The 21,975-nt window shown below is 41.4% G+C and overlaps 1 protein-coding gene across 2 annotated transcripts in view; it reads left to right on the top strand.

The window, feature by feature from the left end:
- Positions 1 to 21,975, top strand: part of ITGA9 (integrin subunit alpha 9) — a 223,676-nt gene that overhangs the window by 152,688 nt on the left and 49,013 nt on the right. For both annotated transcript variants that reach the window (XM_071804740.1, XM_065830650.2), the window contains exons 19-22: positions 13,779 to 13,865; positions 14,674 to 14,753; positions 18,061 to 18,150; positions 20,876 to 20,984. In XM_071804740.1, coding sequence (XP_071660841.1) covers positions 13,779 to 13,865; positions 14,674 to 14,753; positions 18,061 to 18,150; positions 20,876 to 20,984 — 366 coding nt within the window. The remainder of the gene's footprint in view (positions 1 to 13,778; positions 13,866 to 14,673; positions 14,754 to 18,060; positions 18,151 to 20,875; positions 20,985 to 21,975) is intronic.

Raw genomic sequence — 21,975 nt, 5'->3', positions numbered from 1 at the left:
GTATGTCACGTTCAACTGTTTTAAGCGTCTCTTTTGCAAAGGGTGGTCGGTGTTGAATTCCTGTCACAGTTGGCTCTTGGTCCAGTGGTCATCCATCCATGGTGCTATGGGTGCTTGGCTAAAGCATTGGACCGGACCAGTAAAGGTACAAATTCTAAAATAAGGTGGAAGTACATGGGGAAAATAGAGTTTGGATTAGATTTAGTCCAAGTTTCCAGCTTTGTATTTGGCTGCATTAGTATCCCAGGGACTGTTCGTGATGCTGTGGCACTTGCAGCCAGCACTGGTATCCTGATGGAGATGAGCATCCAGACCAGTGCTCCAAACGGAGAGGAGATTACTGAGTCCATTTTCCATTTGCCTCGCAGATGGTGGGAGTTCAGCTGGCCATCTTACTTCCCAGTGATTTTTATTCCTGTTTACTCAATCCCTTTGTTTCCTGCATCATGCCAGGAAATGACACTGTGTGCCTTCAGAGAGGAGAGCTTTGCATCTCTTGAAATAAATGAAAAAGAGTATTTAAAGTAATGGCAACAAAATATTTGTTTTTCAAGGTGGATACCTGAGACAGCAGTTGGGGAAGACATCTGGTAAACCAGCAGAGTGGGCTTGGGGCTGGGGAGGGTGGTGAATTTTTTCTGTTGTCCTGCTCTCTGTGGTAGGAGGCAAACAAAAGAAAGAGGTGCCTTCACACCACATCTGATCAGGCTGCAGCACTCCTTGCCACTGGATCAAGTGGGTAGTAAAAGAATGCACGACTGCTGGGGCAGGTGAGCAGGTTAATCGAAGAAGAATCCCCAGAGGGTGAGTACACAGAAGTTAACTCAGGCTCAGGACACCTTTGAGTCAAAAACTTTTGGAGGTAGGGAGAATATTTTTGGGGAAATAGCTCTGTATGGTTGCCTTGCTCATATACACCTTCCCAGGCCCTCAATTTGATCACTGTGGTTACGGGGATGGAGAGGTTATTCATCTTCCCCTTGGCCTCTCTGTGCAGCTGTGAAGATAATAATCATGCTTTGCCTATGTGTGTGCTGAACTGTAAGCAGTCTTTGAAAACCTCCTGTGGTCTTTCTCCTGCTCAGTGATGGCTCTGTATCAGAGGCAGTGCTGATCAGCCAGATCTGTCAGTCGCCCAGCTCTGTTGGACCCTCAGAGGCACTGGGGAAGGGACAGTGCGCCCCCACCTTGGGCAGTGGCTTAGCTAACTGGCTCTGCGACCCATCACTCTGGTCCTGAAAAATAAGAATATTAAATGATCTATGTGCTTACAATTTGTGTTAGAAGTGATGGTTGCTATCCTTTCCACTATCAAGTTGGAAAACTTGTGCAAAAGTAAATGGTGTGTATAAAAATCTATTGAAAAGACTCTGCAAATGTAAGCGTAACCTGCATGTGCTTGGCTCTGCAATTGTAATATGTACTGAAGGTAATACCCTTTGGGGTACAACATACCTGCTGTAAAGTGTCTGTCTTCGGGTCATTTGCATTGTGTGTGTGTGTGTGTGTTACTGATTTTTGGCTCTAGGAAATAGTTTCTTTTGCTTGGCTGCAAGTGCACAGTTACCTTTTCATTTTGCTTTGTGCCTTGCAAATTAATGGGGCAATATATGTGTGCATGCGTGTGTGAGCATAAGGCAGAAAGCAGCTAAATTTTTTAAAAAAAAGGTACAATATGAATAGATGGAAAATGTAAGTACTTCTGACAACGCTGAGTCAACTCAAGGATCCTGTATGTCCCTAATCCTTCTCCAAGGCAGAGCAGTCTAATTGTTTTACCAAAAATAAACTAATGGTGGAATTGATGGAATTGTCAGAACTTCTGAAAGCTGAAAGATGGGTGTTTCCAGTTGTGTCAACTCTGATCCGACAGGAAAAAGAAGTCTTAGCTTTATTATTACCCCCATTGGTGCTTTTGCTCCTCCACTTTCCTCGCAGGAACCATTAATCTATCCATATGTATTTATAGGACAAGGAGTATAGCAAATGGAGCAACATATCTCTTGGAAATATCTGCAAAGTCAAATATCTGTGAAGGTACCCGGCATAGTGTGATACCTTACCACCTCCAATATAATCGTGATGTGCCTTCCTCCCATTTCTCATCTGAACTGCCTAGGGAGGAGAAAATAAAAGTTATTAGGTTATGGTCATGAGTGGCACCAATGGGTTAATCCCAGTTTGAAACCAGTATACTTTTGTCTGTCTGCCTCAGCTGCAAAATAGCAGGAGCAGCAGACCTCAAATGAAGGTTGGTGTTAGCTTCTTTCTGTCTTTTTTTCCCCAGTAATTATACGTAGTTTTGAAATGCTGCATGCAAAGAAGAGCAAGAGGGCCTGTTTATTGTTTTAGCATGAGTGTTCCAAGCAAGGAATTATTTTTCTTTCTATTCCAAGCAATGATTACATTTTTCCACTATAGAAAGTACTTGTTATGTGAAAGGCACTTGTGTCTTAATAGTGAAGGTTACAAAGGACCGATGAAAGCTTAGTCAGTGGAATTAGTTTTGTTTGTTTTTATTAGACTTGAATATGTATAGGCTTAGAAAGGTAGTATTTTCTTGGTAGTTTATCTTAAACTGTTCAGTAGGTATGTTGAACTTTCAAAACTCTCCTGTATTCCAAGCTTGATACTTCTTTGTGTTTTCAGTAGTAGTTTGGGTTTTTTCACTTGCAAAGTGACATTAACTGCCCTATTCTACAAACAGGCAGCCCTGTTGTCCTCGATTTTCTTGGTTCTATAGAGAGAGGAAGTGGCACAGCGAACAATAAAGGCCACTTCAGAGAGAGAGCTGATCACAAAACAGTCCTAAATGAAGTCATCTTGCTAGAAGTACCTTGTAATTTCTTAGCATTCTTTAAAGGAAGGAAGGACAAAACAAAAGGTCAGTTTGCAAGAGGGAAAAACTAGGAAGGGATCAAAGTGCAAGCAGTGCTGCCTGCCACAACCCAATAAAGATGTTTTTTGCTTAAATACCATGAAGAACAGTGTATTTAATCTGAATCCTTTCCATGAAAAGAAGGCTCTTCCTTTTTTTAGTGGAAAATGAATGAACTGACTTTGGTGCTGGTACTGATCTTCCCCCAACAAATCTTCTCAGGTTGTTCCTCCACCGAAGCAGACAAATCCCATCCCAAAGCTGCCCCTACCCAGAGCTGAGTGTTAAAATCAAGGAGCAGCATTGGCAGAAAGTGGTTGGAGAAAGCTCTCAAGCCCTTGCATGCTCCTCCAAAGCTTCAGATATCAAAACATCCAGGCAGTGGTGTAACAGGAGGCTTCCTTGGAAAGTTTCCAGTGCCTGCGGTCAAGGAGCAACTTTTCAGCTCAGGTGGTTCCTCCCCACTGGGATCTAGGAAGAGTTAGAGGCTTGTGGGGATGGGAGCGAAAAGGCAGCTTGAGCTTTCTGGCCCTGGGAAAACGTTTGGTTTGGGTTGTGTTCAGGAGTTAGAGGCCTTGAGGAGCCTGAGGTTATCCCAACTGGAGCGACAGCCCCGGCACTGAGAAAAAGGCTCAAGTGCCAAGCCTGAGCTAACGCATGTTCCCTGGGGCATGGAGGTAGCTGCAGGGGCCTGAGCCCCAGTTGATGATGTCAGTAATGATGTCACTTCTCAGATGCTAATTGCTGATGCAGGGGGGAGGGATGGCCCCTGGAGTACAAACTTGTCTCTCATTACAAGCCAGATTCCAAAAAATACATATTTGCTCTGCTGAGAACTATTTTCCTCCGTGACTGCTTTTGTATCACTGTCTCTGGAAAGGATATAAAAGCAAGAGTAAGGCTCTCATCTCTATTCCAAACTTTTATGAGACATAATAAAGACATCACAGGGCAAGTCTGATGTCTCCAGCCATTACTTGCCTGAACTATTCCACTGGGGGCACTGGTCATCCACTACCGTAAAATAAGCTACCATCCTGTACCTGGGGCACACTATCAGTTTATCCTAAATAAGAAGCTTTACATGACTTAGTCATACAGCCTTCTGTGCTCAAATTCAAAGGGCATTCCTTGTGTTACTAGTAACACCCAGGTCGTGGATGGGGGTTGTGTGGGAAACCTTTAAGCTGCTCCGGCTCTGCTGGCGGACTATATGTAGCCATACATTAACACATATGGAAAAGGGTCGTTCAGTCAGGCCTGACCAAACAGTGTAGCTGAAACCTGGCCAACCTCACAATGAATGAGGGACAGCTGACCTAACAGCTCTATGGGGATCTTGGTGAAGTTCCCTGGATTATTTTCTGTATCTTGAAGAAATTAATTTCAGCAGTTCTCAGGAATCAGGGAAAAGAAAGATCTAGCTTGTGTAGTGTGGTGAAAGCTGATGTAAGTCTCATTGGTTTATTAAAAATGATAATTAGTGTGACAGCAAAGGAAGTGAAACTTTTCAGAGTGGCATCAGATCCCCCTTTCTCCTTATAGCATTACCACCTGCTCTGCAGGTCCGTTAAAAGATGGGAGCGGCAAAAATGCAATCGGTTTTGTTGACCAGTTTCAAAACTTGGTTTTGGACTTAATCATTTATGTGGGCTAAGCAAACAATTTCTGCTGCTTCTTCAGCTTCTGAGACGGTTTGCTTTAAAAATCTGCTATGCTAGCTTTTTGCCAACTAAGACAAACATTTATGAGAGAGAAAGAGAAAGAAATATCAAGAATGTTGGGAATATCCAGTAAATAGAAAAGTTTTTGTCTTTCTCTCCTTTTTTACTCAAAGATTTGCTATGTCGGTTGGAATCGGTGAGCTCATGATCTATAAATAGGTTCCATCCAAGGAGGAGAAGGAAGAGGCAGGAGGCTCTAATTAATTATAGAGAAATAGTTCTTCTCACAAAATAAGCAGCAAATCCAAGATGTTTGAAGACAGGCTCGCTGAGCTTGGGGGCGGGGTGTGCCTACAGCATTTACTAGTGAGATCATGGAACAGGACAGGAAATCTCTCCCTAATGCCAAAGAAAACTTTTTTTCCCCCCCCCCGGTTCATTTTATGAAACAACTGTTGAGGTTCCCCAACCCCCTTTCAAGCTTATTTTCTGATAATGAATCAAAGGACTGACTCATCATCAGAGTACAGGTCCAGACGCCCTGCTCCCTCTGATCTTTATATGCACATTTGGCTGTGTGCATGTCAGTGTACTTGGGTATGCACTTTTGCTTGCTCGTGTAAGCGCTGGGATGATGAGGGTCTTCTCCGGTGAAACAGCAATTTGTGGAGCTGCAGAATTGATGATGTGTGACATTCACATTTTGTGATTTACTTTGTTAGGGAAATATCTGCTTGTTGAAAAGTAAAGGAAAACTTTTAGTCCCTGTTACATCTTTGAAACAGACCTTTGCAAAGCACAAACGTTTCTTTTTATTCTGTTGTATAATTTGACTAGATATCCAATATTGTTCAATCATTGCATTCAAGACATTGGGTAGATACTAACTTCATTACAATGTCTAGCTGAGCAAGTGCGTACTGAGTCTGTATCTCCCTCTCTGTAATATTTTTCCTAGCAGATAATGATTAACAATAATTTTCACACTATAGTTGCTATTGCTGCTGATCTATCATTGACTTCTCCTTCATGTTATTCACATTATTACTTGCACTTCATCTGTGTTTGGATATTATTTACAGCAGAAGAAACCTGTGAAGCTCAAACAACAGAGATGTTATGTTAAAAGAGTAAAGCCATCTTAGTTTCTTTCCATCATGAACATCTTTTTCCTCCTAATGTTTGATTCTGTCATACACTTTGTTTTGGCATCTGGAGAAGTGCATGCAGAAGAGTTTCTGAACACAAGGTGTTTGCTTGAAATTGCTGAGTAACCCATGTGTCAAAAATGTAGAACAAAATTCATGAGATTTTTGCTTTGAAAGCAGAAATTCCCTGAAATGCACATCAGAATTTTTCCTGGACCTTTGATTGCTTTTAAAACTAATGGCCACCTGTGCAGGACCACTGCAGTCTGTCTTCAAAGCTACTGTTAGTAATAGGATGGGGTTTTTTTTTCCCCAGGCTGTGTTACATGCTCACAGCTCATGAGAGGGCCTGTGGCCTTCCCAGGTGGCCCAGTGCCACGACTGTGTGCCATCACTGCCACCGGGGAAGCTGGCCCCAGGGGAGCAGTGCATCCCACCACAGCACGCAGCTTTCTCTGCACCTTCCTCTCTCTGACCCCCTGTTTGTGTGGTGTTGGCAGCTGGGCATTGATGGCAGTGGGTGTTTGAATGCTTTGTGCATTTGTAACTCCTGAAACAGATGAGCAAAAAAAAAAGGAAAAACCAGACCCTGAATCGGCTGGCTCAGTTTGTGAGACACTAAGATTTCCAAATGTGACTTGCTGATGCCTTTGGTGTTGGCTGTGGGCTGAAGGAGTTGGGGAAGGTCTGTGCCTGGCAGGGTCCAGCCCAGAAGCACAAAGGAAATATTAACTGTCTGTTCAGGAGAGTACGGCTGACGAAGAGGCAAAGCAGACATCAGACTGCTAGTTGTACAAATAAAATAGAGACCCAAAGGGTTTTCAGGGATGATAATCTGAGCAACTTTTAAGAGGTATCTGAGGTAGATCAGACCCACCATTTCAGACGTTTTTTACTTGAATTGTTGTACAGTGCCAGGAAGAGTTCCTGGTCAGTAATACCAGTGATCCTCTTTGTGTTCTTGCGGTTTTAAAATTCTCAGCAAAGCCCCATTTTGGAGGAAGGCATGGTATCTGTGGAATTTTATGTTAGAAAAAATGAGCTAGCTGTTGTATGCACAAGAAGGGGCCTCCAAGACTAAATTACTCTGAGCTGCACTTGCTCTCAGTCATAGGGAAACTCAGCTTAAGCCAGTCTTTTTATTTGAAAAAAATCCCCAAGCTTTCAGGAGCTCAGGCATCCCTAATTGCTCTGTATGTGTGGGTAACTGTGACCCACATCCTTTGGTGACCTCAGTTGCTGTGGAAAGAAAATACATCAATATGCTCAGATGGGTGGCTGTTAAATGAACTGACAAATCTTCCTATCCTTGAAGCCTCTGTGAAGGCATTAAGAGGATTGTGAGGCAGGGAGAGATAAGAGTAGGAGCAAAATAAAAGTTATGCTCTCAAAACCATAGGGAAACTCGTAAGTTGTTGATAGTACAACTGAAGGGCTTAGACCAAGATTATGAAGAGTGATTTGAAGAAGCCACCTCAAATATCATCAAAGAGGTGAGCCTTTATTTTAGGTTCCTGATGTGGGAGGTGTTTGTGCTACCTGGCTTTGCTAGCTAAGTGCATAGGAAGCAGATTACCAGCTGTGAACATACATATGTCCAGTAATATCTCCCTGAAGTAAGACACTCTTAAAATGCAGTGCAGGTCCATGTAATCATCCTGTTGGGTGGAACAAAACATCCAGATGTTCGTCTAAACTCTCATTTGGGAAAGTGGCCCTCTTCACCAGATACACAAATTGGAATTACTGAGGTATAAGTATGTGCTTTAAGTCAGGGTCCATGATGAGAATAAAAAACTGTACAAATGTAGCAAAACTATTTTTCCCAGTGCCTGATGTAAGTCTCTACCTTCAGTGCAGATCAGAGAATCTACATTTCCAAACAACAGGTAGGGAGACTTAGTTGTAAAGTTTATATACTAGAGAGTATATAGTAGGTAGATGCATAGTATCTTAACTTTTGAGACTTAACATAGGGTGAAGTGGATGGTGCAAGTAGCCCTCCTTTGTGGTGTTTTCTTAGTGTATTTGTTTTACGACTTCTCGGATACTGTTCATGGTCTCCTGTGGTGTGAAGTGTAATGGGTTCACAGGCATTAGAGAACAAGAAAACCAATAACAAGAGTGAGTGCTCTGTCAACAAGTGCAGGGTTCCTCAGTATTCACTCTTGTCATTCTTCTTTTGTACCCTTTGGAAAACATACAGCAGTATCAAAAAAACCCCAAATAAGTTAAATAAATTATCAACATCTTCAAAACAAGAGTGTTCTGCCAACATATTATCAAGGCTTCCAAGACGTTTTCTCCTCTGTTCCAGAGCATTTGTGCTAGTGGCCAGGATTTGCAGGGGAGACATTTTTCCGTCTAAACAACAACAGAAAAGCTTTAATTTGAGTACAGCTATGGGAAGAAAAATATAAACTTCTGGTAAATGCATTTTCTCGCAAGTTCATTTTTTTTGTTGTTTCCCTCCTAAAAAATATACATATTAGCCTAACAATTCTGCAATGAAAATATTTTCAATGCGTTTCATTAGTGATTTTAATCCATTCAAGAGTGAATACTCAGAAGAGTATTTAAAAGGGTGAAATCAAGTCTGGCACAAATAATCAACAGTATTCAGTGCAGTATTGAACTTAGCCTAAGTTCAGAACTTAATATAGCTTTCTGTTGACTACCTTGGTATGATTTTATTAAAAAACAGAAGAGAGCCATATCTGGCCCATCATTTGCAAGTTTAGTATTGTTCTGTTGCATCTACCTGTTGACATTTCAGATGTAGTACATAGTAGTAGCTTGTGTGCTTAGAAAAGCAGAGAGCTGGCAGGTCATAAATGAGTGTTAGGATAGTTGAATTCACACCTTCTCTGTGAGAGCACCGATGAGTGCAAAATAACATAAATGATTTGTATTTTTATATTTGCTTGCTTTTGCTGATAGTCATAATTAGGAAGAAGAGTTGTCAGATAGATAAAAGCCTGGTACTGTAGATTGTTGAAGGGGAGTTAATGGGCTGGGGGAGATTACTTAAGGAGATGTTTGAGGGCAAGGAGCTTGCAACCAGTCATGGGTGGGGATGAGGCAAGTTGAGGAAGCATGCTGATGACCTCTTCAGTTCAGAGGAATTGCTCTGCCTTTGGGGAAGAAATTATTGACTCTAAGGGTGGGAAAAATAAAATATGATTATATGAACTGTCAGATCAGATTCAGGGAGGTTGAAGGATTTTGATTGGGCATGAGTGAGGCAGAGGAGGGTCAGAGTGATCACATACAAGCTATGCGAGATTCCCTTGGAAAAAAAAGCATATGCAATCTGATTTTTAAAAATTAGTCAAGGTGAAGGTGAAGAAGCTCCTTTATCTTTCTTTGGGCTGTGCCATTTCAGATACGGTGGCCGGTTTTGATTGTCTGCATTCAGAAAGAGAGAGCTTAATGAAGAGCAACATGTTGTACTGGTGTGTCAACATGTAGACTCTTCCCAGAAGCAGAATCTCTGACCTGTGACTATGTTTTATCCAAAGCCAGGCAACCTTTCTTTCACAAGCAGCTCTCTCTTACTGTTTTCTTAGTGCATTCTCTTTTCCTTCTTTTTAAGCCTTAGACTTGGCAGCTCACCAAGTTGAAAAGGACCTTTCAAGGGTGAAGTAAACAGTATTTAAGAAATCTTCTAAAAATGTTTGTTTCGGGAGAAGGAGGGACAAACAGCAGCTGTCTTTGAGCAGGGTTTTGTTCTAATAGGGAGACTTTTCCAGGATTATACCTAAATTAATCTGGTTTTGTGTTCCAACTGGCACTGGCCTCGCCTTTGTACCATGAGAACATTGGGCTCATCAAATACTATTAAAGGAAGACTGGAGTTTAAAATGCCAAAATACATAGAGTGAAAGACATAGTTGGTATGACCTGTTCTGGTGCTGGCAAGCTATTTTCTTAGAAATAACCTGCCTTATGTGGCCTGAAAAACATGTGCTGCTCATGCAGTCCAGCTGTGATCTCTGTGACAGGAAAAGAGGAAAATCTGGGGTAGTTTCATGTCATATCACCAGATAATCAGCTAGGTGAAGTCAGCAAAAAGATATAACTCTTGAGTTATTTCAGAGCAAGATGATGATGCCGTAATCCAGCATCTCGTGTATGTGGTTAAAATGCTTTACTCATGTTAAAATGCTCTCTAGACCAAGCTGCATACACTGTTTTAAGCATTTGACCTGATCTAGCTTGTCTATCTGTCTGAAGCAGATTACTCTGTGAGCCCCTTACTTTCTACTGGTTTGGTATCTGAGTTGTTTTGGGCAGTAAGGATTTGACTGCGCATAGCATGTGGGTTAGGGACAGAATATGAGGAGACATTGCTTCAAGGCACATTCCACATTGTCAGCCTGCAGTCAGATATACTCTGAGCTCCCATCATCTCAATCACTTATGAAGATGTTATACCCCAGGGATTATGTTTGACGGCATGATGCTATAGGATTTAGTTTGAGTTGTTGTTTCCCGATGTGCCCCTGTGCCCCTTATAATGGAGTTAGAACTTGAGTGTTCTGTTGTTCGTGTTGTAAGTATCAGGAACTTTTCTTTCTGCAATGGAGGACTTTGAGAATCAGAATGTGAGCCAGCCTGAGCTTTATGTTTCTCATACCCAGGTCTGCATTTATTATACAGTGATAGTACAGCTATTAGGCTAATTAGCTTGCTGTTTATCTGATTGACTCTCCAAAGAATACGAAATGCTGTGAAATATTTCAGAAAGAAACAAAGTTTTCCAGATAAAGCTTCACCCTCTCTCATTGGAAGGGAAACTTCCAACCTCTTTGGCTGTGTTTTCTAAGCAGACTAGAAACTGCTGTGGAAACTCATGCAGTAAACTGGGTTATTTTGTCATAGAGAAGTATTGCACACTAAAAGTGTTACCTAACATCAGTGAGAAGTCGTGTACAAAATTTCTGAAAGTCCTGAGTTGCACTGTTTCCATTCCCTATTTGTTAGATAAGACAACATCGACTCTTCAGCTCGCTGGAGTAGTGTGAAAATTGAATTTATTTAGTGGTTACAGAGTGCACACATGCTACAGAGCTGGACACCATAGGAAACCCCATGAAGAAACAATTTTCTCTCCCTCCAAAACAGTGTACTGCAAATAAAGCCCGAAGCCACAGTGGGCGGTGAAGAAAAAACAAAATGTTTACACATTAACTGAGCTTTTCCATCCTAATCACAGAGCGAAGAAAGGGGTCCAGGGGAAAGGTTTTCTGGGTGGCCTGTGTAATTTAGAAATGTGCAGAAGGCTGAATCAGTGTAGTGCAGGCAAACTTATTTCTGCTGTTTCCTAGCGTTGAACAATTTGACTTTGCAGCATCAATAGAACCATAGAATATCTGAAGTTGGAAGGAACCCATAAGGATCATCGAGTCCAACTCCCTGTTCTTTGCAGGACTACCTAAAACTAAACCATATGACCAGGAGTGTTGTTCAGATGCTCCTTGAAGTCAACAGATTTGGTGCCATGACCACTTCCCTGAGGAGCCTGTTCCAGTGACCAGCCACCCTCTCAGTGAAGAACCATTTCCTGATGTCCAATCTGAACTTCAGTAATGTTGTATTAATATTAATCATTAATCTGCTAATGAATCCAGAAGGTATTCAAATCAATCTTACTTCATCCATTAAGCTGTTGCAAGCAACAACAGCAAAATCAGCCAGTGCAACGTTATCTGTCATTTCCTTAACAGACCATTATAAAACCACTGGCATCTGCCTGCCTGCTGTCAGGGCTGCAAAGGCAGCCACCCATGTGCAAAAAGAAGTAGTACTGCACTATTTCCATTGTCAAGATGAGAGTTTGTTCTGTTATCATGTTTTTTGACATCTCTGAAGTCATATGGCCTTGAGGAAAGGAGGCAGCCTCTTGTGTCTGTCTGGTCACTGTCACCACCAGACAGCTATGTAAATAGAAACCCCTCTTGAATGAACAGAGGCTGGGAGTTGATGAAAGAGTTCATAGGTTGCCACAGTTAGACAACAAGGGACATTTGAACAAAACGGAACCGAGAATGTTCCCAGAGGAAACAGCTGTGAAATTTTTCGTCTGGTTATGCAGTTGCTCAGAGTTTGTGTTCACTTGATCACTCTCATAAACTGGAGAACCTCCCAGATTTCTGAGAGGAAAAGGCAAGTGAAGGGGATGCTTCACCATGAAACACTTGCTCTGACATTTTGTGTTAAATAGAGGAGAAAATCTGACTCAGCATAAGAGGATGGCAGCTTTGTACAACTGAAGCTAGATATTTGATTTGTTGGGCAGTGCCATGTTTTGTATTTCTAGAAACAGAAGCCTACTGAAGATAGCAAGGAAACAAATCCATAACAAAGCTGAATGTGGAGGCCACTGCTCTGGTATCTGAGCAGTACTGGAGTAATAGCACACCATCAGGCATCTCCAAGCATCCATGGATTTTTTCCTTATGTTATTTTCTTTTCATATGAAACCAGTGAAATACTCTCTGAGTTAGATATAGCATTAGGGTTATAATTTTCTATAAATGTGTGTCCTGATTTGAACCATGATTTTGAAGCTAAAGGAGGTGTTGTCTTTCAGATACCACAGGAAGCAGTTAAAAGATCAAGAATCTGAATGCTGTCAGACTTGTAATAGGGTAATAGTAATGTCTGTAGAGCAGTAATGCTGTACTCAGGTCAGAATGTGAAAAGCAGAGAAACATTTTTTTGGAGATGCTTATAGCCTGAATGCGCGGTTCAGGAATCTAGTTCCACACATGCTTGTTCCAGCTGAGAATGGAACTCATGTAAATGATTAATTCTAAGTGCATGTTTAAAGCAGAACTCGTATTTGAAGTGATTTGGGAAATGTGCATAAGCAGACAGAGCCTGGGCTTCATCAACTGCTGTAAATACTGAAAATAGGCCAAAAAAATCATATGTCCTGTAGCTGAGAGATTCTCAGCTACAAAGTTAATTTCTAGACTTAGGTGTCTTAATTTAGGCACTCATATTGTAGCTGCATAACATCAATACCATAGCTCCAATGATGATCTAGGCAATACTAGGACCTAGAGAGGTACTCAGTCCAGTTAAACTAAACATCTACATTTGATCTGCTGAGCTGTTTTCTACATCCTTTGACTTTGATAGGAGTGCTGGGACTGAGATCGTGTAGCGATCAGTTACTATGTAGGCACCTAAAAGTGCGTATCAGATTGTGGAATTTAATGCAAAACCTGAAATTTAGTGAGACAAAGTTGTTCACAGTGACAGAACACAAAACTGTTCTTGGATGACGTGGAGATGAGGGCCTGCAAACCTGGAGCCAGACACTTACATTTTATGAAACGATGAAACACTTTGAGTTCGAAAAAAGCATGTTTATTGTTTTAATGGAGTCACCAGTCAAGCAGAATAGGGCTGTTGTTTTTTTTTTTCATTTGTATTATTGACAATGTTGATAGTCTGTCATTGTTTAGTATGAGGAGAGGTTAATCCTTCTACTTTATCTATGCTAACATTGTATCACTAAAGAAGGCTGGTATCCATATCAGCATGATTCATCCTGTGGACCAGAGAAAGAGATCAGGGCAGTGAATGATGCCAAGACCAAATGACTGTTGTCTCCAGCATCTGTGCATGGCATGGTTTGGTTGCTGTCACCCAACACAGTTTTCTCTTTGTGATACTGGCATCTGGAAAAACTACCTTGGGGAATCTGTAGTCTGAACCATTGGAAAGCTGGCTTTTAATGAGCAGAGGGAACAACTGACAGTCTGAGTTAGCCAAGAAATTTGGGTGGATCCCCTGACTCCAGTGTTTTTAGTCATGCAGTATTTCCCTCTGATCTGTCTCTCAGAGTGATGTTCTGATGGTTGCCTTCTTTCCAGCACTGATCGGACTGAGGTGACGTGAGGAAGTGCAACACTGCACTTTTCCTTATTCAATGAGTATTAGTTTTCTGGGAATAACAGTGCTATGGTGGGAAATGTTTAGATTTCTAAGATGCTTCATCGCAATGGTATTTGTTAGTAATCCTCCTTTTCTCCCCAGATCTATCATCTCATGGTGTTTTCTGTTTTCTTACAGGAGGAGCTGGGCATTGCCTGTGAATTGTTGGAATCAGACTTCCTCAAATGCAGCGTGGGATTTCCTTTCATGAGATCGAAATCTAGGGTAATGTTGTGATGTTTGCATTCGTCTCCAAAGAGTGGCTGAAAGGGCAACTGCTCTGTTAAATGTCTGTGACTGATGCTTTCTGTAGCTTTCTAACACAGATATTCAGGCCTTTCAGAGTTACGGAGGATAGCCGTCCTCTTTCCCACCAGGCAGAGCCAGTGACAGTACCCTGTGTCTAGCAACACAATGCTCATGAAAAACAATGCAAAAGCTGCAGCTATGAAAAACTTATATATTTCCGCTGCAGAAAATTAGAAAGGGACTCTTATTTATGTTGTCTCATTCTGTTTTTATTTTTGCTTTCTCTCACATTAAACAGCAACTGAATTTACACATATTACAATGGAAAGGTCTTAATGACTTTTTCATATTATGGTTTCATGGTAGCTTTTAAAGAATGTTTTGTGCAGTACTAGAAGATGAAGGCCTATGGCATGATCTTTATTCTCCCAAAAGATCTCTCTTCACCAGCAAGTAAATATATAGATTGATAGACTGGTGCTGAAGTAGTTTCAGGTAGCGATCCCCTTATACTGGAAGTCTCTTCCCCTGACAGATGATCTCCTCAAGAAATATTATTGAATGGCAATTCTAGTAAAGGCCTTTTCACAATGAAGGAAAAATTGGACTTTGTAAGTATTTGAACAGAGACACAAGTGCTAAGATTTAAAAGCTACTCTGCAGTAGAGGATGGTCTCTTACATGTATGAAAATACAGCTAGGTCAGTAAAACATGTGAAGTTTCAGAATAAATAAATTTGAAGCAACATACAGTGTCTCTAAATACTGCTTTTTCTTTGTGCAGTATGAGTTCAGTGTGATCTTTGACACAAGCCACTTGTCTGGGCAGGAAGAAACGCTTACCTTCCTTGTCACTGCCCAAAGGTAAGGGAACCTTTATATATCTCGATTGCTTGGATACTCATTGTCACATGAAGTGTGCATTGTATATGCTTGACAGTTGTGTGATATTAGTTGTAGGCACATGCATGTGTAGTAAATGAGGTTAAATTACTGGGGCTAAATGCATGTATTTTGATAATATAGAGGAACCATGTGATGCAACTTCCTGAAAAATGAGGTAGGTTCACACGTAGGCTTTCTTTACCAGGCAGTTGCAATTCGGAAGGAGCATTTTGTGTTCTCTCATTCGGAAGGCCCTTGTGTTTCTGTGCCCATCCCTCTGGGCCCTGTATCAAGCTCAGCTCAGCTGCAGTTGACGATCAGCACCAGGCAGACCCATTTGTTCCAGCATTTGAATGAAATAAGCATACTTGGATGCCAACCAGAAAAGATAAATGCTTTCATCAGATGGTCAGGGATCTCACTGACAGTTTCCAAAGTTGCATGTCTATTTTTTCTCCTTCTGGATCTTCAGCGAGATATGACAGACTGTGTGAAACAGCTGAATAGGGTACTTCCCAAGGGCACTTGGAGCAGGCATTGAAGTAGGGTGATGCCAGCTATGCTTGCAAAGGGTTTTATCTCAGGCAGAATAAAAGGAGTGACACATGCTCTGTGCCCCCTAAGATGATGTGCCACGAAAAAGCAGAGTCTGTGGATGTTTCACTCACAGGCATTGTTGGGGTGTGTATGGGAAATTATATCAGCACAGCTGCATTAACCTGGGCCATGAACCACTGCTCTGATGTACTGCGTGTGTGGCTGGTTCCTGCTTCTACTTACTGCATACTCTCCTGTGTCAAAATCGGGATCTCCAGCCTGAATTCTCCTCGCCAATTTGATGACACCCCACCAGCCAGCTGGAGACGAGAGATGAGATGTAGCAATTGCTGAGTGACTGATCTCATAAGGCGTAGTCGTCCCCTGCAGTAACAGCTGTAGGTGGCAACAAGATCCTGCAGCATGTAGGGCTGGTATGAAACACTGAAAGTGAGACCTCACATCACAGTGGCAAGACCATGTATTGCATGTTACAGCAGTTTTATTTTCCATGAGGGGAAATTCATTGTGTGTTTAGATGTGATGCTTCTAGGTGAGGAAGATGCATCAGGATCTGCTAGGTGAATGCCAGCTGGTGCAAATGTGGGCCTTCGCTGTTTTAAATTTGCCCAGCTAGTGTTTTCCAGATTGTACCTCTAATTTCCATGCCCTAGATAGCACTGGGCTTTCCTCTATAACCCTGCTCCTCAGGTTTCTGTGCCCTACTAGTGAGAAGGGTTAGTCAGTTCCTTTAGGTGGAGCAAAGAATTAATTAAATAGCAGTTTGTACACATAGTGTGAATGCTCAGAGAGGTTAAGAGAAAGTTTCTGATTTCACAAGGATGGATGGGAGGACAGTTGTGTTTTGAAGGATTCAGCTGAACCTCCAAAGACAACAGTGCAGGTCCCAGTGCTGATTACCCTCATTTTCTCTGTGACTTTGGGCAAATTGCTCAATTCCCTTGCTGTCAAGTGTAATAAAATCTTTCAACCACAAGAGCTGCAGGGAGCCCTGGGGTAAAGTCAGTGATAAGGAAATGGTGAGGAAGTGTCTGTGCTGTGGCCAGACTGCAATGAGTGGGCACATTGTTTCCACACAAAACTGGAGCTAGTCTGGCAGAAATGGCTGGACGCAGAGAAGCTATGCCACGTTGTCATGGGAAAGTAAGTATTTCTCTTCATGTGGTCATTTAAGCCTGTCCCTTGAAGCTGCAAATTTGGCAGTAGCATCTGTAACAAGAGACTGGTTCAGTAGTGTGAGAGATCAGTTGGCAAAAGGACTAAACATTACATTACATTTGCTCTTTTATTTTTTTTAATAAATAAAATAGTAATTTTTTAAAACCCAACACCAAAAAAACCCTAAAAACTCTTTTGTGCTTCCTGACGTGAACTATTTTGCTAGAGCTAGAGTCACCGATATTGTCCTTTTCTGTCAGTACCTTTGCTCCATTTCAAATAGATAAGCACATACCTGTGAACTGTATATGGAGTTATACTTTCTTACTCTGCTTGCCACCATGGTATATTGGTATTTGTGTTGGACAAAAAATGTCTCAGTTTTGGACTCTTCTTTGAGCTTCTGCAGAGGAAAAGCTTTTATTAGTTTTTTTTTCCTGGGACTTTAAAGTTTGTGGGTTTTTCCATCTGGGCCATAGTTTTATTAGAGACGTGGCCAATGTGTCAGTTGCAGAAAGCTGATCTATATCTATGTATGTATGTAGTCAGCAGGCTCTGTTTTTGTAATCTGAGCAACTCACAATCTGCATGGTATCACTTGAGATGTTACTGCCTGCTGTCTCAGTGATACTGTTCTTACATAAACAGGACCATAGCTTTTATTTTGCCAGTTTGATTTGTGAGTAAATCCAATTAACTGCAAGGCAAAAGTGATTCCAGTGTCACTGCTGAAGAAACTGGAAATATATGTGACACATCTTTCAAGATTGTTCTTCTGAGTTGTCACCCACCAAGCAGACTCACCATCAGAATTAGAATTACAATTTTGCTTGTTGGACTTGCATTTCACGAACCTTTCCCAGACTTTATACATAAGTGTCCACGCTGAAATTAGCTCAAATGATAGGTGATTGCTCTCTTTTATCTTTCTTCCTTCTGCTTTTGACCAGTTGAGGCAACTGCCTTTGAAAATGTGAAATCGAGGGGCTTTCATTTTGGCAGCTAAACATGGGAAGAGGGACTGGAACTGCTGAGAGGTTACAACCAGTTCAGTACGAGGGTCTAACCTAGAAAGCTGCCTGTAATGGCACCAAATTGGTGCTGTGGTACAATGCAGGTACAATGAAAGCACAGTTTCATTTACTGAGTCAAGACTCTCTGTGGGGTGTGTGTATTCCTCCCAAACTGACATACAGTCAGGCTGGGAGAAAATGAACCTTGGCACTGAAATCCAAATGTCCGTGTTTCCACTGTGTATGATGGCTACTGTAGCTTCACGCTGCTATTTGAATTCACACCTTGCTTCAAAATAGGCTTTTTGGTGTGAACCTGATTGTGTCACCACCTCAGAGAAGCAGCTGCAAAACATGTGCTTCATGTGTGTGCCCTTTTCAAGGTGGGATGAACAAAGGTAACTCTTAATCTTTAAGAGGCTTCTTAAGGAGAGCTGACATCACTCAAATAAGCTGGGAGTACAAGGCAGAGAGATGGTAGCTGTAGCTGTGAAACTGTGTGATATATTGCAAAGGATGTCGATTTACAGCATGTTTATTTTTCCTTTCTGGCGCAGTGGAAACCTAGAACGGACTGAATCTCTGCATGATAATACTCTAACCCTTTCAGTACCCCTGATGCATGAAGTGGACTCATCTATCACAGGGTAAGTACCAATCACCAAATGAAAACAACAAAAATAATAATAATCCTAACAATAACATCTGAGTCTCCTCCAATGAAAAACTGAATTCTTGTCTTTGTTTACATGTAGACAGACTCTTGCTTTTTTCCTGTTTCCCAGGCTCTGGAAATACAGACAACCTCTTTAGTTATCTGTGAATTTTATTTGTCCATGCCTTTCATTCCAACACTGTATTTCTTTCTTACCTCTTTCTAGCTAATGCTAATTATTTGCCATCATATTTAGAGTAGGTATTTTAGTGATATTTGAATTCATGTGATTCTGTAGATATGACGTACCTTCAAATAAAATAAAAACAGAACAAGTAAATCACATCTTGTTGTTTAGGGTATGTATTTAAGGATGTGGTTGAGAATCACCAGGCCAAAGGTTAGGGTCAAATGTTCTGGGATTTTCAGGAGCTTGGTGGAGTCTAGCTGTTCGCCTTTCTGTTTAATTTCACAATCAGGATTAGCTTCTGTTCTTTTTCCCACTCCCTCTGCTCCCTAGCCTGTGAGGCGTCCAAGTACCAACCGAGGAACATCACTCACCCTTTGACTGAAAATCTTGTTTAACACACAGCTGTTGCCCTCTCCCCAGGGCTGCCCATGTGCGAGTTCCTGCCTTTGTACTCAGGGGTCTTCCTTTCCACCTCTGTATTGCAATCCAGAATGAAAGATTTGTGGCCAGTCCCAACAGACCGATCTTCCTCTAGTATAGCAGTGCTTCAGTTGGAAATGGGGGACCTGGTAACTGGAGGTGACTTAGCATCCATGTAGACTGAGAAAGTTGACATTTGTTCCTAAACTGGGAAAGCAAAAACTCATCAGCAGTGTCCCCAAGAGGTCAGTGTCTGTTCTAGCTGCCACTGATGGCAGCCCCCAGGGAATATGTGTTGTTTAAATGACCCATACAGGTTGACATCAGTGGAAGTCAAAGATCCCTTGACCAGCGTGCTACATGTGTAGGAACACTGTGTGGCACTGTAGGAACATGTGTGTAGCCACACTGTGGGAACACACATGTAGGCACTGACATGTGATTTGACTGAAAAGCTGGGTAAACTCAGATTCATAAACCAGTCTGGGTTTTACCACATAAAGCTGTTTTCCTCTCTTGTTGCATAGGAATAAAATCTCTTAATGATGGCTAAAATAGTCAGAATGGCTTGAGCCTGCTCAGAGAAGTGAAGAGTGCTGTCAGACCTCACAAGATGATTAACAAGGCCAAAAATCTCCTCTATATTGAAAGTACAGTCTCAGAAGTTTTTGGATGCTTTCATTGTTACAGATTGTGTAGAAATTTAACTCTATACCCCTTGCTTCTGCATGCTTTGCAGATCAATTTTTGTACAGCTTTACAGATATGAATGCTTTGTTCTGTGTCTTTAGATCTCTGTCACCTACAGAATGCTGCATACCAAAAAAGTGATAAAAATTGGGCTCTTTTCTTTCTCTTCAGAATGTATTTTTTAAAGGACAAGGTCTCTGAATCCATAAACCCCACTCAACTGACTATGTGGATTATTTTTTTCTTTCTTATAGACAAGACTTAGTAAATTCAAGTTCACAGAAATGTCCAACTACCAGGGGAAAGTTGGGTTTATTGGAGGGCACTACATTCCCAGGCACGGTAATATTAGTAATATTCTTTTTTGGACAGTGTCTTTTTAAAGTACATTTTTATTAGCTGCCCTGCATTTGAGTCTACAAGAGCAAATTTCATCCCTGGTCACAGCCCCGGAAGGGCTTGTACCATGTTTGGGAGGAGCCTTCTGGCACAATGCCGTAAATGGGAGGAGTAAATCTGTCTCTCACTGTTTCCCCTAGAAATCCCTGGCTTAGGAAGCAGGCAGGAAAAAATGAAATGTACCCAAACGGGCTTAAAATCCTTCTCAAAAAACTCTGACCCAAAATGACAGCCTAGATAGGAGGCAGAGTTTTAGGCAGTCTCTCACCAAGGTTTGTCTGAAATTATACCAGAACCTTTTACAACTAGTGGAGCAGCCTCAGATTAGGAGGCACAAAGGACGCTTAAAGCACTCCTAGTCCTCTTCTGTAGGATTTCCAGGTACTGTTTTGTGCTTCCAAATCTTTTCTGATAAAACTCTACTGTGTTTTTCTTTGCAATAAGATGATAACAGTGGTTGAGGAGACTGGGTCTGTGCCACTGTTGTTGAAAGCAAGTTATACCCCCCTTTACTCTTCCCTTTAATCATCTGCTAATCATAAAGGTAGTGAAGCTCAGATAATTAATGAAGTGTTTATTCTTGCAATGGTATGTAAATGGTAGATAAAATTTAAATGTCACTTTAGTGAATATGTAACTGAAAATATTCCTATTAGTAACTGTTTCTTTCGATTAACTTGGTAGTGCAATGATTTCCTGTGTTACACAAGCTTGCACAAATCATCCATGGCAGTGGGCCCTGGAGAGAGGTTTTGTGATAGGAAAGTAGAAGAGAATATACGATAAGTAATCAAAAGAAGTCTGCTTCAATGATGGGGCGTTAACCTGGATCAGTTGAGATGCTGCTTCTGTAGTCTACTGTTGTCAAGAGGAAATCAAATGACAAATAATAAGTTAATCTAAAATGGTCCCATAGAATTTCACATGACCAGAAAGCAAGCGATGCATTTCAGCTTGCCACAAATACATTTAATTTTGGTGGCAAACCCAGTTTAATAAATCGGTCTTGATCTTTCAGAGAAGTCTTCCCTACTTCGTTTTTCTATGGTGATTCTGTGGAAACATCCAACTTTGTTCAGTTGGAAAACAATGAATGCCTTTTCCAGTCTCTCAACTTCACACTGCAGGTAAACCTGATCCTTATTTTGACTCCTTGACAGCACATTCTGGTTTTATATCTCTTTTATTCTGAGTGTAGTATGGGCTTTGGTACATGTTTCTAAATCACGGTATTCTGTGCAATATGTTCTTGATGGTGCCATATTTGCAGCATGTGGGGATGGTATATTTCCTTATCTGGATATATTATAACAGAATTGCAAATAGGGAATCACACTTCCATAGGAATGAAGGTGCTACCATTTTTTTTTGTTTTACCTTTCATCACTAGCTGAGTAAAGAGCTGTGGTTACTCAAGTGCCACATCTTTGATACAGTCACAGCTTCAAAAGGGAGGAGTAATTCCTTTTAGTATCGTGATCATTTAGCAGAAGAGTGGGAAGCCTTTATCCATCCAAACAAACACATACCTGTGCAAGGGATTCAGACTTGCTAAATGCCCCTGGTATGAAAATGTTTATAGAGCTACTGATAAAGAGCACAGCACAAGGAAAAGACTGTGACACTAAAAAGACAGGGGTGAGAAGGTTTCATTTTATGCCTCATAGCATCTCAGTGTTATTCAAGGATTATCCATAGATCACATTTCACATGGCAGTTAGATGGGTTCCTGATGTGGCAAAACATATGGATGATATATTTTAACAAACTTTGCAATGCAGCCAAAATGAACTTGTCTCACTGCCGTGGCCATATCTATTACAAACACTTGAATTTTTTTTTGACCACTAGATGGAACTAGGGAATGATAAATCATGCAGAGGTGGGGGAATAATTTGTTGTGAAAAACAGTCTTTCGCCTTTTTTCCCCTTTTCTTTTCTCCGAGGCACGAATGCCACTCAGCTCATAATGAGTAACACATGTCTTCCTCCGTGGACAGACTGTGGTCCAGAGCAATTAAGCCCCCACTGTCATGCAGTGCCCTTAGCTATTTACTGAAAAGAAGTGAAAGCAGGATTTCAGGACATTAAAGCTTTTGTGAACCAGGCTATTAATTC

The sequence above is a fragment of the Patagioenas fasciata genome, chromosome 2 (assembly GCF_037038585.1).
Source record: "Patagioenas fasciata isolate bPatFas1 chromosome 2, bPatFas1.hap1, whole genome shotgun sequence".
Lineage (NCBI taxonomy): Eukaryota > Metazoa > Chordata > Aves > Columbiformes > Columbidae > Patagioenas > Patagioenas fasciata.
The sequence above is the reverse complement of the archived record's forward strand: the minus strand, read 5'-3'. Positions and strand labels throughout refer to the sequence as shown.